This window comes from Ursus arctos, unplaced genomic scaffold (genome assembly GCF_023065955.2).
Source record: "Ursus arctos isolate Adak ecotype North America unplaced genomic scaffold, UrsArc2.0 scaffold_28, whole genome shotgun sequence".
Classification (NCBI taxonomy): domain Eukaryota; kingdom Metazoa; phylum Chordata; class Mammalia; order Carnivora; family Ursidae; genus Ursus; species Ursus arctos.
The window spans coordinates 16,667,541-16,685,582 of record NW_026622963.1 but is presented as its reverse complement, the minus strand read 5'-3'; the positions used below and the strand labels follow the sequence as shown (position 1 = coordinate 16,685,582).

The 18,042-nt window shown below is 38.4% G+C and overlaps 2 protein-coding genes across 11 annotated transcripts in view; both read left to right on the top strand.

Annotated features, from left to right (window-relative positions):
- Positions 1-1,419: 1,419 nt before the first annotated feature.
- SNURF (SNRPN upstream open reading frame) lies at positions 1,420-17,992 on the top strand. Of its 2 annotated transcripts, none has more exons than XM_044388359.3 (4): positions 1,420-1,521; positions 9,761-9,856; positions 15,093-15,218; positions 15,962-17,992. In XM_044388359.3, exons 1-3 carry the CDS (start codon positions 1,508-1,510, stop codon positions 15,196-15,198), a joined length of 216 nt encoding a protein of 71 aa, XP_044244294.1. In that variant the 5' UTR covers positions 1,420-1,507; the 3' UTR covers positions 15,199-15,218; positions 15,962-17,992. The 2 variants fall into 2 exon arrangements, with proteins under 2 accessions (XP_044244294.1, XP_057159591.1); XM_057303608.1 differs by having other exon boundaries at positions 15,093-15,245.
- The window catches only part of SNRPN (small nuclear ribonucleoprotein polypeptide N), a 39,312-nt gene continuing 36,392 nt past the window's right edge, over positions 15,123-18,042 (top strand). For 8 of the 9 annotated variants that reach the window (XM_048221242.2, XM_057303605.1, XM_048221236.1 and 5 more), the window contains exon 1: positions 15,138-15,245. The gene's annotated coding sequence lies outside the window, so the exon portion shown is untranslated. Of the gene's footprint in view, positions 15,246-18,042 lie in introns of all 9 variants that reach the window. The other variant, XM_048221248.2, reaches the window with a different exon arrangement.

Genomic DNA, 18,042 nt, shown 5'->3' with positions numbered 1-18,042 from the left:
CATTGACTTTCTATTTATAGGGGAGTAACTAAAAATAGTATGCCAGAGTGGCATATTTTGGAGTAGTATGTTATGAACTCCTTCCTATGTTACTTCACAAGAATGTGTAAAAATGAACTATTAGTGCAATTTTGTAGATCAAAATCTGTTCAATATTGATAATTTCAAATGATTCATTTTTTATATGAGCTGAATTATATTTATATATATCAGTCTATTATTATTTCTATATATAGGTAAAATTTTACTTAGCCTATGTATCTTTCATGAGGCACATTACATAGTTTTCAAGATTTTATTATGATAGATGTCTGTATTGACATGTCTCTTCACAGTCGTTTGTGTAGCATAAGATGACTGGAAAGAGAGCATTAGCTTAGGGGGATGGGGAAGGGATTTTAGCCATTTAGTCACCATTAGCCCACCCTCACTCTCAGTTCTTTGACATGGAGAATTGAGAAAATAGCAAAGCTATGTAAAATTCTATGCAAATACAGCTTCAGGATTATTTCCTTAACTTTCTCTCCTTAGCATTGTCTTTTTCCATGTTACACATATGTAACAATTTTGGAGTTACCAAAGTGTCTCTTAAATCTGTAGAGGGTGTTATTAGGGGGAAAAAAAAATCATTGTATCTACTTGCTCATTGCTGTTGTGCGAAAGCGCTATCTTCCCCACTCCAGTTATCACTGATTATTGGCAAAAATTTCAATATACCTATGTAAAGGTTTTGTTTTATGTTGGAATCCAAGTTCATTTTTCATTTTATACGAATTGAGTAGACAACTTTTCCAATTTAGTTACTTATCCATTCTGTATTGAAGAGTTTAATTACATTATGATTGTTTTGGCATAATTTTCACAATTTGCAAAACAAAAACAAGCAAAAACACCCCAAACCCGTAGAAAGCAGAAAAAGAGGGAAAGAAATTGCACCAAATTCAAATAATATATCTTTTAAAAGGGATTGTCTTCTAGACTGGGCTTCGATTATCGAGCAATATAGGATTGACTGTGGTTTTGCACCAATTTAACTTTTCCAAATCAGCATTTCTGACATGGTATAGGAAGACATGAAGATAATTTTAAATCAGGATTGTTTGGCCCATGGTGTCTGCAAATATTTGTTGGGGAAGCAAGAATTATTTCCTCAACATTTTACACGTATTTAAAAAAAGAGAGATCGTGCCATTGAACGCCAGGGTGGTGATGTCGTCCCTGGAGTCCCTCTGCTAAGGCGCTAAAGCCTTGGTTATTTGGAGTCCAGTAGACATCAGGCCCTGGTAATTCCAGTTAGCAGGGGCGCTGGCACCCCTGCACTGCGGCAGGACCTCAGCACTGCGGCAAACTGTTGCGGTTGCGCAGCCAAAGCCGGAGGGGCGTTTTGCTGCGCATGCGCAGGTAGAACTGGTGTGATTAGTTGGTGTTGCTGCAGTGACTCAAGCGCAGAGTGGAGGGGTCGCCGGAGATGCCTGACTGTCTGTTCTGAGGAGCGGCTAACAGCGCGATGGAGCGGGCCAGGTTAGCTGTGTGGATCTGTTCCCTTAGGGACAACCTGGGGAATAGTCATTTTTATTTGTTCAGTGTTCCAAGTTTGCAGAACTTAATAGTATTGTTGTATATAGTGGGAATCTGGGCTCTAAAGTTCTTTGTTCTGGAGAACTGAATGGGACACTTTTGAAGGTTTGGGGATTGGTTGTACCTCCGTGGACGGTGCTCTGATCATGTTGTGTCGTATCGCAGCTGGTATACGCCACTGTATCGTGTCCCATCAGATCCTCTCTAGAGTGGCCCTTTGTCCTTGAGATCTGAGGCCATGACTGTGGTTGGGGAGGGTATATTGTGATGGCTGTGGTGCGAAGGGCAGGGGAAGGTTCGACGGTGTGGGATCAGTGGGGAGTCCACCGTACCAAGGAGAGGGTGACATGGTAGGGCATCCGGTATTGGTGACAGTGGTATCTGGAGGGGGGTAGCAGGGTGGCTGCAGTGGTGATAAGGAGGGGTCTTTAGGGTGAGGTGTCCTCTATGATGTGATCGTGGTTGTAGCAATGGTGGCCACCGTGGTGGTGGTGGTAGGGAGTATAAGCTGTTCTTGGTGGTGACGGAGGTAAGGGGGTAGTCACGGTGGTAGTGCTGGTAGTTCGGGGGTCAACGAGGTGGCCACTGGAAGAGATGGCAGGGTGACTAGTAAGGTGATCATGGTGGCTATGGTGGGGGGAGGCAGCGAAGTGACCGTCATGGTGGCGATAGGGAGAGGCGGAGGTGGTACGGGGCGGTGGGGGTGGCTGCCATGGCGGTGTTTGGGGGCGGTGGCAGGGAGGCTACCGTGAGGGTGATACAAAGAGGGTGACACGGTGAAAGGGGTGACCCACCTTGGATATGGTATGTGTGGGGGTGGCAAGGCAGCCATTATGGTCTTGACAGGAGGGGTGATTGGGTGGCAGTGGGGGCGGTGATGGTGGTGTGTGGGAACCCTTGGAAGAGTGGCCGCCATGCTGGTGGTTGAATGAGTGAGCGTGGTAAGAGGGGGCGGGGGTGGTGGACCAGGCGTCTGGTGGTGGGCTGACGGAAGGGGCACCGAGTGGTCCACAACCCTTAGTTTGAGAAAAAGGGAAGAACATTCACTTGTTCTCTGATCTGAAGCAGTCTTAAGAGTTTGTATTAGGGTGAACCTGCTATCCATTGCTCACCTGAAGGGATAGCTGCAGATTTGTCTTTAGATATTTTACTCCTTTATAATTCCTTCCTTTGTGGTTTTGGTGTAAGATTAGGAATATGCTGTGCAGAGCTTGCTTTATGAACTTGTGAGAGTCACGCCGGGTTCTGGGATGTAATACTGCAGAGGCGTGTCTTCTTTGCACTGATTTTCCCTGCATTGGGAATAAGGTTTTCAGGGGTCCACTGCCGCGTCACGACCATTGTGCGGCTCACCAAAGATGGCTGCCGCTGCAGATGTGTGGATCTGCGCAGGCGTGACAGAGTGGGGGGCAGCCTCCCCCTCCCCCAGTGCCGCAATGGGGGAAGGGTAGTCTCTGCAGCGTCTCCCAGGCAATAATTTCGGCGGCATCTTCAAAGCGCAGTGCTGAGGGGAGGAGGCGGCAACGTGGGCAGCTGCCCCCTCCCCAAAGTGCTGCAGTGGGGAAGGGTGCGGGATTTTGGGTGCGCAGGCGCAACGGGGAAGACAGCGTCTCCGCCCGGCAATGGGGCGGGCACCAGGGGAGGGGGTTTGCGCAGCGTCCGCTTGGTGGGGCTGGCAGCTACCCCCTTCACCTGTCTGCTGTAAAGGCTGCTCCTTTCCTCTTGTGCTGCAGTGGTGGAAGGAAGGAAGACACGGATTTGCTGAGCTTGTACCTTGGGACACCCCTTCCCCATAAGGCTACATTGGAGTGGAGAGGGCAACGGGGCAATGGATGTGTACATTCTGTGCCTGCCTAGACGGGCAGCCATGCTGTGCCCCTGCCTTTTTATTGCGCTGTAGAAGGGAGAGATGGGCCTACAGGCAGGGCACGAAAGGCGAAGTCATCCCATGAACCACAGTGCTACTACTTAAGGCAGTCTCTATCAGTGGTGCTGAGTTTAAGTGTTCTCTGACTTTTTAGAGAGGCCTGCATTTTCATTTTTGTAGATTCCCTGGGTTGTATTATAAGCAGTCTAATTGTTCTTAATATTCAAAGGGGATTCAGTAACCATTTAGAAAACGCCTTATTACATTCGATTTCCACTTCGCAGGTTTGATAATTGTACTACTGCATCACCTTTAAGGTCTGTCGTACTTCTTAATCTGTGGATGTTCTTTTTGTGATGCCGCTTTTATATACAGATTCCTTAAATTGGGGATCAGGGCTCCTCCAGGGTTCTTAGGAACTGAGACCTCTAAGTTTTGTTTGGTGAAGGGGAACAGAGAATCAGAAAAGTAGAATGCTAAACGGCTGTAAGTACACATTGGATTAGAGAATTCTTGCCCCAGTCAGGTTTTTAAAGTGATGCTTTTGATCCATCGTTTTTGAAGTTGGAGGTACTATAAAAATTTGGTGAGAATATATAATTAACAAAGTAACTATTCCAGTGATCTGTGTTCTTCCACCTTTGTAGGGGAGCATTTTCAAGGACTTTGTTTTTCTTTCCAGAACGTTGATGGGCTTGCCTTTTTTCTTTTTTTTCCCCCTCTGTCACAAACAATATGGTTGTGCTAAGTTGGAATGTAATGAAGGAAAATGTAAACCCAGAAGCCTTGGAAAGCTTTGTTGTGGAATTGTTTCTTTTTGAGTAGTTTTAAAAATAGCAGAAGGCTGGAATTCTGTGATACTTAACGGTTTGCTCATTTTTTCCTACTTGCATACACATACTGCTTCAAATAATTATATTTTGCTTTAACTTCTGATCATTTTAGCTATTTGCAAAATGAGTGTGTATTATCCTGGTCAGCCATTTTGTAGTTTTTCACACAGGCTCAGAATCTCAATATGGCGGATCCCTTTGGAAAGACCTCTGAGGTTTCAAGGTCTCTGCCCTGCCCACCGAATATTTGGCTTAGTATCAGGGCTTTTCAAAAATGACAAGGCAGTGTGAACCGTTTCTGTGGTTTAGTGCAAGGAAACAGTTCAGGGATTGTTGTATTGCTATTTAAGACAAGGTACTGTCTGGTTTGGGTTTATTCAGTTTACTTTGTATTATCTTGGTTTGCGCAGTGCATCTCTCCTATGTTTCATTGCTGAAATACTTTCCCCATGTGTGGTGATGCTACATCTTTATTCCTGCCCTTTCCTCTGAATATGCTCAGATTTGTTCCCCTTCACCTATTTTGCCCCCCCCCCCCCAGTTTCATCTCTGTACTTTTGGGTGTCTGTTTCTGTTTCTTTGTTTGCTTATTTTTTTTTTTATTCCACATATAGGTGAAATAATAAGGTATTTGAATTTCTCTGACTTATTTCACTTAGCATAGTACCATCTGGGTCCATCCATCTTGTCAAAAATGGCAAAATTTTCTTTATAGTTGTATAATATTGTATTTATATACTGCATCTTTATCCATTCATCTATTGACAGACATTTAGATGGTTGCTTTAATATCTTGGCTATTATACATAATGCTACAGTCAATCCAGGGGTGCATGTATGTTTTTGAATTAGTGCTTTTGTTTTCTTTGGGTAAATACTCAGAAGTGGAATTACTAGATCATGTGCTATTTCTATTTTTAATTTCTTGAGGAACGTATATACTGTTTTACAGTTTTTGCACTGGTTTACATTCCTACCAAGAGTGCATGAGTTTCTTTTTTCCACATCCTTACTAAGAGTTATTTCTTGTCTTTTTGATACTAGCCATTCTCACTGGTGTGAGGTGAAATCTAATTTGGTATTGATTTGCATTTTCCTGTTGATTAGTGATGTTGAGCATCTTCTCATGTGTCTGTTGGCCCTCTGTGTATCTTTGAAAAAAATGTCTTTTCAGTTCCTCTGCCCATATTTTAACGGGATTTTTTGATTGTGTGTGTGTGTGTGCGCGCGCACGTGTATGTGTTGGGTTTTATGTTATTTATATATTTTGGACATTAACCCTTTATTAGATACATCATTTGCAAATATCTTCTTCCATTCAGTAGGTTCCCTTTTCTTTTTATTGATGTTGTCCATTGCTGTGCAAAAGATTTTTATTTTCGTGTAGACCCTATAGTTTTAATTTTGATTTTGTTTCCCTTGCCAGAGGAGTCCTACATAGGAAAATGTTGCTAAGGACAACGTCCAAGAAATTACTGCTTATATTTTAATTAAGGAGTTTTATGGTTTCAGGTCTCACATTTAGGTCTTTAGTCTATTTTGAGTTTAATCTCTTACTTTGACACTGTACTCTGCTACTTAGCTATATTTAGAAAGAATCCTTGAATTAAGCAGGGTATGAGTATTGTCCAACATGACAGGGACAATGAGATTTTTTATCTTTCTTCAGTGTACATTAGGCTTTTCTTTCTGGTCTCCTTCGCCCCTTCCATTTTTCTGGCCCAGAGGCAGAAAGCTTAAGAGTTGTTGATGGTTAAGGTTGTCTCTAACTAACAAAGGTTGTGTAAGGGAGTCATTTCTTTGGTCTTCAGTGCCTGAATGTTGGCTGGCTTAGAATTTTCTTTTTGATGGTTCCACAAGTTTTGGTTTAGAGGCACTGATTTTCTCATGATTATGGGAATATCTGTAGACTGAGATTACCTCACATTTTCTTTTTTTCTTTTTCATTCTTGAGATCTGAGTAGTTGAATTTTACTAGGTTTTTGGCAGGATGTAAGGCATATATTTGACAGAACGTTAGTCTATTTGGAAAAATATTGTGTGATCTCATCATTTGTTGCTTCTCAGTGTATTTCCAAATTATTATTTTTTTTAATGAAAGTAATTTTGGAGCAGAAAATGAACATTGTGCACATATAACTTTTTCCCTCTTTTTAATTAACTTTTTAAAGTATATTCTATGCCCAATGTGGGGCTTGAACTCACAACCCTGAAATCAAGTCACATACCCTACCGACTAAGCCAACAAACCCCCTCTTTTTTTCCTTTAGTGTTTACTTATTTATTTAGGATTTTATTTTGAAGTAATCTCTACATCCAACATGGGGCTTGAGCCCACAACCCTGAGATCAAGAGTTGCATGCTTCACTGACTGAGTCAGCCAGGCACCTCTCTATTTTTCCTTTAAATGCTTATTTTCTGAAAGCTGGTTTCTAGGTTGGAAATACAGTAGGAAGATTATAAATGTACCCACATGTATGTATATTTAGAACAAACTTCCTATATTATGAAAACAGTGCTGCTCCTTGATGATTTTACATGTAGCTTTAAAAATGGATTTAGAAAATTGAATTGTATGGTGACTAACGTAACATAATAAAAAAGAAAAGAACAGGAAAAAAATAAAAGTGGATTTAGAAAATTGAATAATTTTGTGTGCTGTTTCATTTCTCCTATGAACTTAGACCTTTTCATACCGAGCAACTGCTGTGAAGGGATAAAGGAACTGAAGATTTTTATTTTTTTAATTTTTTGGTAATGGCGTATTTTCAATTTTACTATTAGAGTAATCATAATTATGGTCTATAATATGGAGGTCTCTGATAGTTCTTTTTATTATATAATTTTAATATAATATTTACAAATATATTTATGAAGCCATGTTTCATCAGTAAATCATTCCTTTTTGTCACTGAATGACATTCCATTGTATTGAATATACCATGCCACACCATATTTGGTTTGTCCATTTTTTTGTGGTTGTACTTTGGGTTGTTTCCACTTTTTGGCTCTTACAATTAATGCTGCTAGGAACATTCGCACTCAAATATATATATATATATTTTCTATTTTACCACCTCTTGTGCTTGCTTCAGCAGCACATACATATTTATTCCCCCTTTGAGTGCAGTTAGTGTCAAATACTAACTACATGGTTCACATTTTTAGGAAGTGCCAGAGGTTCCACCATTTCACATTCCCACTACCAGTTTCTCCACCTCCTCCTCCACTCCTGAGGTGTGAAGTGGTATGTTTGTAGTTTTTATTTGCATTTCGCCAATGACTGTAGTGATATTAAATATCTTTTGTGTTGATGTAAATTTGTATGTCTTTGGAAAGCGATCTGTTCCAGTCTTTCACCCATTTTTAAGTGGAATTTTTTCATTTTATTATTGAGTTGTAAGAGTTCTTCAGTATTCTGGATGCTGAATTTTAATGAGCTGTGTGAATTGCAAATATTTTCTCCCATTTGGCCAGTTGTATTTTCACTTTCTTAATAGTGTCCTTTGAAGCAAATATGTTTTTTACTTTTGATGAAATCCAATGTATGGATTCCTTTCTCTAGTACTTCAGGTATCTAAGAAACCATTGCTTAATCAAAGGTCAAGGAGATTAGCAAATTATGTACTTTTATCATTAAAAAATCTGATATGTACATATGTGATTTTTAAGTGATTTCTATTGTTTGATAAAAACACTAATTTTTTTTTTTAACACTAAAGTTTTTGAACCAGTAAAACAACTTGGGAAAGCTATTTGATTTGGTTACTTTGCATAATCTAACATGAATTTGAAAATAGCAGGGGTTCAAAAATTAGTTTTGGGGATGCTTCCTTTGAATTCTGCCGTGGAAATAGTCCATTGCATGACTTTTGTAAAATGCTTTTTCCTCTGTCTTCTCTGATTAACATTGTTAAATTGCAGCTTTAAGAGTGGTTCCTGTAGTTTCTAATCTCCCAGGTGGGAGATTACGTGCTCAGATCCCTTGAGCAGCCATTTTGTGAGCTGTTCAGCAGATCATAAGATGGTGGTAGCTATGTTGGTCTTCTGTATTATAATAATTTTTTGCTTAAGCATCACTTTTATTTCTTGTTTTGCAGATCCTAGGAAAAAAACATTTGCGCAGAAGTTTGCTTAAGGAGAAATTTTATAATTTAAACTTTATGGTTTATTCCATTATACTAAAGGATCTGTCCTAATAAAATATTTTCAAACCAGGGGCACCTGGGTGGCTCAGTTGGGTAAGTGTCTGCCTTCGGCTCAGATCATAATCTCAGGGTCCTGGGATCAAGTCCCTCATCAGAGTGCTTAGAGGGACTCTGCTTCTCCCTCTCCCTCTGCACCCCCAACTCCTGCTGTCTCTCGCTCTCTATCTCTCAAATAAATAAAAACATCTTAAAAATATTTTCAAACCAGCTTTGGAATCAATATTGCTATTTTTTCAGGGTATGTAGGTAGTAGCTTAGTGCATATAAGTATATCTCTAAATATATAGATTTGTATGTAAAAATAAGTGGAAATAAATATTTTTGCTTAATTCTCTGATATACACCCCCCCCCCCCCAGTTTTCTCCCAGATGTCAGGAGACTTTTTTTTTTTCTTTTTAAGAGTTTATTTATTTATTTGGCACACAGAGAGAGAGAAAGAGAACAAGGAGGGGGAGCATCAGAGGGAGAAGCAGGCTCCCCACTGAGCAAGGAGCCCAATGTGGGGCCGGATCCCAGGACCCTGAGATCATGGTCTGAGCTGAAGGCATACACCCAACTGACTGAGCCATCCAGGTGCCCCAGGGGGCTTTTTAAAAAGATTTATTTATTTTTTTTAAGAGAGAGAGAGAGAGGGTCCTTGTGAGTGGGAGGAGGAGCAGAGGGAAAGAAACTCAAGCAGACTGCCTGCTGAGCACAGAGGTCGACATGAGGCTTGATCTCACCAACCTGAGAACCTGAGATCATGACCTGAGCCGAAACCAAGAGTCAGATGCTCAACTGACTGAGACACCCAGGCCACCCTGATTTTAAGGGGCTTCTAAAGGGAGAAAGTGGCTTTAGGATAGATCCTGACTACTGCAGGATATTCTTATTAAAATTTTGCCTCATTTCTTTTCCCCCATTTTTTTTGAGATACAATTGATGTACATTACTACCGTACCTTGTTGTAATTAGACTACAAGTACTTTAAAAACTCCATCATATTAAATACAGTTCTAAATACAGCCGTTAGGGGTGCCTGGGTGGCTCAGTCAGTTAAGCGTCTGCCTTCAGCTCAGGTCATGGTCCTGGAGTCCCGGGATCAAGTCCCACATTGGGCTCCCTGCCCAGCGGGGAGGCTGCTTATCCCTCTGCCATTCACCCTGCTTGTTCTCTCTCTCACTCGCTCTCTCTCAAGTAAATAAATATTAAAAAAAATAAATACAGCCTTTAAATAAGTGGTTATTTTAAAGTTGATGAAGTCTTATGAAATAAATTCCTCTTTCTGCTTCAGGGACCGCTTACACCTGAGACGGACTACGGAACAGCACGTACCAGAGGTGGAAGTCCAAGTCAAACGTAGAAGGACAGCCTCACTGAGCAACCAAGAGTGAGTATAGTCTGGGTTGAGAACCAGTTTAGTTTAGAATTCTTGTTCAGATTTGAACGGGGTATTATGCAGTGAGGGGGTACTGAAATCAATTTAATTAATGAGAGAAACCTAGGTTTATAATATAGAAGATATAGCAAAACAGTTAAATCAACCTTAACCGTCCGTGTAGTACTAACTTATGTTAAAAATTTTAATAAAATGCATTTTTTCCCAATTGTGTAGGTAGGTTTTATCAATAAAATTCTACATCCTTCAACTATGATATTTACATTATTTCTGTTTTATTTGTTGTTACTAAATCACTTCTTCTATGTTTGAAAAATTTTTTATTCATTGACCGAATGCTAATTTATGTATGTATGTTGCATTATTCAGATTTTTATTTTTGGTTAATACATTTATCCAATTAAAAACTTGAAATGTGGGGCACCTGGGTGGCTCGGTAGGTTAAGCGACTACCTTCAGCGCAGGTCATGATCCCAGGGTCCTGGGATTGAGCCCCACAACCCACTTTCAGCTCCCTGTTCAAGAGGGAGCCTGCTTCTCCTTCTCCCTCTGCTGCTCCTTCTGCTCTCACTCGTGTTCTCTCAAATAACTAAAATCTTAGAAAAAAACTTGCAATGTATACATTTATTCCTGTCCTTACATAGGATATCTACACATAGATACATACACTTTTATTTTCTTAATTTTTTAAAAGATTTATTTATTCATTTGAGGAAGAGAGAGTGTGAGAGTGAGTGAGGGGAGAGGCAGAGGGAAAGAGAGAATCTCCAGCAGACTCCCCACCAAGCATGGAGCCTAACACAGGGCTCCATCCCAGGACCCTGATCATGACCCAAGCCAAAATCAAGAGTCAGACACCTAACCAACTGAGCCACCCAGGCACCCCCCCACACTTTTGAATTTAGGTTTCCAGCAGGGCAATTTTAATAGAAAATATGCCAACATTTTTAATGATCTGATACATAGTATTTATTGGATCTTGCATTTTGTTATTATCACAAATCTTGACAGAATTAGTGGGTACCTTTTTTTTCCTTTCCCAAAGCTGTTTTACTTGGTTATTTTCCAAAATGACAAATATTAAAAATACATGAATATCATCACTTTATAAAACACATAACTTTGACATAGAAAGAATCTACTTCAACTGACCATCAGTTCATCTCCTTCCCTCCCTAGAGATAATCCACAGATATGTAGATGTCTATACTTCCAGACCTTTTCCTGTTCTTTCATATGTATGCACACATGGAAGGGGGGACAGGGAGGGAGGCATACTTGTGATCTCTTTACATATGTGAGGTTTATTCTGCAGCAATAGGTCTTGGGGATCTATGCCAATGCATATAAATACTTTATTTATTTTACAAATTGTAGAGGATGGGTGGTTTAATAACAATTGCATTTATGATTAGCTTACTGATGGATAGGTTTGCATTTCCTAGCTATTAACAAAGATAAGGGCAGTCAATTTGAAAGTTAATATTCCTTATTAATATTATTTACATTTCAGTTCCTCAAATATAAAGCTTTTTTAAAAAAGCTATTATAAAATAGGGGTAGAATATTGTCTTCTGTTTTTGTTATTTGCTCATTTCATATATGGGTAAATTGCAATATATTGATTTGCACATTTTAAATTACTGGTGAGTTTAACAGTTTCCCGATCTTCCCTGTTTATTCATCTGAGCTCATTATTTTATTACATTTTTATTTTGGGAATTCCTTTAAAAGAAGTATTGTGAATGGATAGTCTATATAAATTGTTCTTTTTTTAAAAGATTTTATTTATTTATTTGACAGAGAGAGAAAGCACGAGCAGGGGAAGCTGCAGAGGGAGAATCAGCCTCCCCACTGAGGAGGGAGCCCGATGTGGGGTTTGATCTCAGGACTGTGAGATCATGACCTGAGCTGAAGGCAGACGTTTAACTGACTGAGCCATCCAGGCGCCCCTAATTTGTTCTTTTTAAAAAAGATTGATTTATTTGAGAGAGGAAGAGAGTGCAGGCCATTCACAAGTGAGGGTGGAGAGGGGCAGGAGAGAGAATCTCAAGCAGACTCCCTGCTGAGCCTGGAGCCCTAGGAGAGCTCAGCCCCACAACTCTGAGATCATGAGCTAAACCAAAATCAAGAGTTTGGCCACTTAACCAACTGAGCCACCCAATTGCCCCTATAATTTGTCCTTTATAATAGACTTTTTGCCTTATTAACTTTCTCCTGTAACGTCTTTTGTAACTTAAAAGCTTTTAAAAGTGGCTTTTTTTTTATAATGATTTTTTATTATATTATGTTAGTCACCATACAGTACATCCCCGGTTTCCGATGTAAGGCTCGATGATTCATTAGTTGTGTATAACTAAAAGTGGCATTTTTACCCAGAATCTTGGGAAGTATCTTGAGGTTGTTTAGAGATTGTGGTTGAGGTATGGGGTATTCTCTTGAGGGGTGATCTTTTGTTAGTGGGTAATGGTTCTATCATAGTTAAATTTCATTAGAGCCTTTATCTTATGCAGGACCAGTGTGAACCAGCATAACAGGTAATCTCATTCTCATCTTTAAGCCCTGTTTAGGTGTCATTTTCTTGTCCAAATCTATGGAAACATTTTATTGCTTTCAAAGAAGAAATAAATTCATTTCCTGACCTCTGATGTTTATATTATGTATAAATACTACAGGGTGCTAAACGGGGAGGGGAGTTTTGAGTTAGGGAAATAGTGTAATTTCCCCAGTCCTTTCTCTCCATTTTGAGAGTGGATTATAAAATGGGTAAGCAGTATTAATACTCACTAAGCCTTGCATACTGATACATATGCTCAGAATTCTCTCATAATTGGGATAGTTAATAGTTGCAGTCTGTTTATTTTAATGATAATCCATCAATATCCCACATTTTCCCAAACCCTAAGTGCTAAAAGTCAGTATCCCTGAGAAATTATGTGGTTACTGGTTCTAATGCTAATTAAGATTTGTGATTCATGTTCCATCCAAGATACAAGCAAAATTGAATAAAAAGCAAAACGATGCAGACAAAACCTCTCACAGGCCAACAATAATTGTTAATAGAAGCTCCTTGGTTTATATTCTTGGAATTGATGGTTATACCATCTTCCAGTAGATCTATAAAGTAAATCAATTTTTGATTTTTGGGGCTGGTGAATGTCTTTCCTGTTTCTTGATGTATTATGAATTTGAGAGAATTTGGGGATTGGGGCTGGAGAGTCTTTTGGAGAGTCTATTTTGTGTACCCTTTTAGATGTCTTTCTAAATTATATGCTGCATTTTATGAACTGAATGTTACGTGTACTGCATTTTATTTTATTAGTTTTAGTTTAGTCTGCAGCTGGGTTTCAGGTTAAATCCAAGAGGAACACTCCAATAGGAGTTTAAAAAAGCCGAAGGATATAATTTTTTTTTTTCTCTGAAACACTTCTAGAACCATATTAGGTCAGACTTTAAGTTGCCATTTGGTAATGAATTATTGGAACTAAGAATACCCAAATAAAAGTAGGACAATTTAAAAGCATGAGCAATGAAATTCAGAGTCTTGATGGAGTTAGTGCAGATTTGGCATGTTCAGGGTACAGTCCCTCCCTAAGATTACCCTTAATACAGATACCAGCTGCAAGTCGTAGACTTTCTAGGCCACCTGCACTTCTGAACAGCTGGATAGAGATTCGAAGTTTCCAGTATTTCCTCAGGTTCCATAATTTGTTAGAATGATTCATGGTACTTGAGAAAAGTGCTATACTTACTGTTAAGTTTACTGTAGGGGCTATAAATCAGGATAAGCCATACGTACAGGCTTATAGGGCAAGATCCATAACTTCATGTCCTTAGGTTGTAACACTCTCAGCTCATCAGTGTACATATATCACCAACCAGGAAGCTCACCAGAACTTTGGGTGCCTTCTAGAGTTTTTTGTGTTTTTTTTTAAGTTTTCATTTATTCACGTGAGAGAGAGAACATGAGCAGGGGGGAGGGAGAGGCAGAAAGAGAAGCAGACTCCCTGCTGAGCAGGTAGCCTGACATGGGCCTGGATCCCAGGACCCCAGGATCATGACCTGAGCTGAAGGCAGACGCTTAACCAACTGAGCCACCCAGGCACCCTGCCTTCTAGAGTTTATTTATTAGAGTTTCATTACTTAAACATGATTGAATCAGTGATCATGTGGTTGAACTCAATCTCCCTTGATGCCATCACTTCCCAAGAGGTCAGGCCACATCCCTCCACTCTAATCACATAGTTGGTCTTTGTGGATTGGCCAGCCCCTATCCTGAATCATCTTGTTAGCATTAACTCAGGTATGATCCAAGGGGCCCACCAAGAATAATGAAGATAGTTCTAACACTTGGTAAATTAGAGAATGTAGAGATGACCTCCCATGAGCCATGGACAAAGTCCAACCTAATTCTTTATTATATAACAGAATGTTAAAAATGTCATTTAAAAACTGTAGAAAAATAGTGGAATACCTTTTTTTGGGCCCATTTCCAAGTCTAACAGCTATTGAGTAGTTTCATAAATAGACATGTATACACACACTTGTATACACACACACACACACACACACACACACTTAAGGGCAGAATTGGTGGAGATTTTTTTGGTTTTGTTTTACGATTGTCTTATTAACTGGTAACACTTCCTACATCATTATTCACAGAATCAGATTCACAGCCAGATTACTGATCCATAGGGATATGTTGAGGACTTTTGTCTGGAATTCCCTTTCAAATAATTGGTAGTCAGTTTATATAGTTTGAGAGCCTAAAAGCCTGGGCTCTGGTAGTTCCTTGTTTCAGGTGATTACTCCTTGGGGTATTTAGTATGGATATCAGCCTTAGTGTCTTGCTGGAAATGCCTAGCAAATGCCTCTGTCTTCTTACTAAGGGTTAAAGAATTGTTTCCAGATAGGATTGGAAAGTCAGTAATGCATATGGTTCTGATGGTTTTTCCACGGGGCTTTTTAAAACAAAAAGAATTTTTTTTTAAAGTTTCTCGGGTAGTATCCCCAAAGTAGTAAGTATCTTTCTGTTCCTTGCATATTCTGTGTACAGAGAGACTCCTGTTTCTTATAGTCTCTTCACAAGATAATGGGAAGCTCTGACCCTAATTGAGGCTCTCTTTAAATGTAAGGGTCTCTACATTTTCTTTCTTATTGTTGCCCATATAGGCAAATCTCTTTCCATTTGTATTAATTTTTATGTATTGTGTTCTTGTCATAGGTGTCAGCTGTACCCAAGGCGATCTCAGCAGCAGCAAGTACCTGTGGTGGATTTCCAGGCAGAACTGAGACAGGCATTCTTAGCTGAGACACCAAGAGGTGGTTAAAGCAGTATTGGAACATCCAGGTAGCTGATTTCCAAGTGAAAAACCAGGTTAGAACTGATTCAGTCACAGTTAGGAATAAGTAAATAATGTGTTTAGAGGTCACTTAATTATTTGGGATATGTTAAAATAAATTCTTTCTTAAAAATTTCCTAATTGAATTTAATTAAAAAAAATCATGTTATAAGCACATTGCAGAAAGATTAAAAAAGTAAAAGCCAGCAGTAGGACCTTGGTCTTCTTAACCAGACACTTAAGTTTCGCAGTCATTGTAGTACATGCTTTTTAGGTAGCTTTATTTGTATCTAATTTCTATTGGTTTTCCAATTAATATTATATAAACATACTACATTATAAATGCTGCTGAATATCCTGGTAATGAATGTTTTGTAATTACCTTTTTTGAGAAACTTCATCTTTTTCCTGGTAGTTTCAGTAAAGCTTCAGTGAACTGCTGAGCATAACATACTAGATAGGATCATTTCCTCAGATATGCAGATGTGAAAATAAACTGGAACAGAAATAAAAGCTTAGGTACATTTTCTAAATTGTATTACAAAGTATTAGTCTCTGTTGCCCCGAGAAAATGGAATGCCAGTTACGATACACTACACACGCATTGGTGGTTTTAATTACATACCATTTGTGCCTACTGAATTATAACACATCACATTCATAATCAGATAAGCTAAATAATTTCCCATGCATATTTACTAATTATTCCTTTTTTTTTTGTTTTGTCTTTTTTTCACTTTTTTGTTTTCAGCAATGTATTTGAATCAGCTGACAATGTATCAATGTATTTGATTCAGCTGACAATGTAATAAAAATATTACCCATGATTTTTTTAATGTGATGTAGATTTATTTACAGTCTGTCTTTTTATGTTTTATGTGACCTTTTTTAAATTTTAAGATTTGAATGCCTGTAGTCCAAAGGGTTTAATACACTTTTTAGAAACTAGGAGGCAGGAGGCTTATAGATGAGTTTTCTTCTAGATTTTATTTCTGTTTTGGTATATATTACCCCTCAACTCACATTAATTAGGCCTGTTTACAGCCACTATTTTGTTTTAATTTAAAAGATAGAAAAAAATTTTCTGAGAATTCTCCCCTGCTGAATCCTTTACTCAGCATTCTCCAGTAATTACCTGGAGCTGATTGCAGGGCATGGGATTGATTTTGAACAGTGGAATCTGATCATTGTCCCTAGCTGTTCCCCAGAGTAAGGCCATTTTTAAATAATTAAGTGAGAAAAGCAAATTTTTTTTTTTACCAGGAATTTTTTGGATCTTCAGTGCAGTTAATACACTCTTGTAAGTTCCTAATTATAATTTAATTAATTTATTTATTTACATGGGGCTCAAACTTATGACCCTGAGATCAAGAGTCACATGCTCTACCAACTGAGCCAGCCAAGAACCCCTATATTTAAATCATACATTATGATGTGCATATAGGATCATCTGATTTTCTGATGCTATGTACTATTCTAGTCTCAAGTGCTAGTTAAACAGCACTGGTTACTAGGATTATTTTAGAGCAGGGTTAGTAAAGTATCTTACCCACTGACTGTTTCCCTAAAGGAAATTTTATTGGCATACAGCCATGTCCTTTCATTTGTGTATGGTCTGTGGCTGTATTTGTCACTACAGCAGCAGATTGAAGTAGTTGTGACATATTGAATGGCAGGCAAAGCTTGAAATACTATCTTCTCCCTTAAAATAAAGTTCTCTGGCATCTTTCTTAGAGAATTACATTTAAAGATGAAAACACCAAGTTGGGACAATGGGGAACTGGTGATACTATAAAAGGTGATGAAGAGAAAGGGGTTATAGGAAGGAAGGTATATGAAAGTAAATATTACAGGGTAGGGAACCAGATGAATTTCTGGGTTAGGGGTCAAGTCTAAGAATCATGTTAAAGAATCATGTCTAAAGAATAAATGTAGATGGGTAGTTTTTAAAGACATCTTAACAATTGGTATGTTTCTTTTTTACAATAAAAATCTAAAACATCACGACACATACCCTACTTAATACCCATCACCCTGATGAGCACTGGGTGTTGTGTGTAACTAATGACTCATTGAACACTACATTAAGAACTAATGATGTACTGTACAGTGGCTAACTGAACATAATAAAAGAATTTGGAAGAAAACCCTTTGCTCTTTTCAGAAATTATATTTTTAAAAATGGAAGTGAATCCAAATCAACAAGTCCAAAAAACAAAACAAACAAAAACAAAAAGTAAAACAAAAATCCAAAGCATCCAAGTGATAGACAAGAAAAATGGGGAAGTAAGCCAAAGATTTTAAAACCACAGCATAGGGTTGAATTTTCTTTCATTTTGCCCATTTGCTTTTTTTTAGTTGGAATCATGTTTTTAAATGAATTTATTTTGTATTTATTCCACTTAAATGTATATCACTAATGTTTCCTCATTTTATTATAGTCATCATAATTTCCCTTTGTAATGAATAAATGATAGTTCATTCATGATTTGCTTTTCCCTTGTACTTGTTTTTTTTTGCTAGTTTGCTATGTTTTTATAAATACTCTATATTTTAAAAGAGATATTTGGTATCTTAAATTTATTACGGTAAGAATCCAGTTGTGGACTGTAGGGTATACATATTAGTATGACTCCTAAATGTTTTGTTACATTGCTTCTGACAACATCATAAGCATTGTTAATTGCTATTAAGAATAATTACTACTAGTGCTAGTTTTTCAGTACCATCTTTGGTGTCATTTTTTTTTCTTTGATAAATAAACAATTCCAAAAATGGAAAATTGGGTGTGTGTGTGTGTGTGTGTGTGTGTGTGTGTGTGTGTGTGTGTAT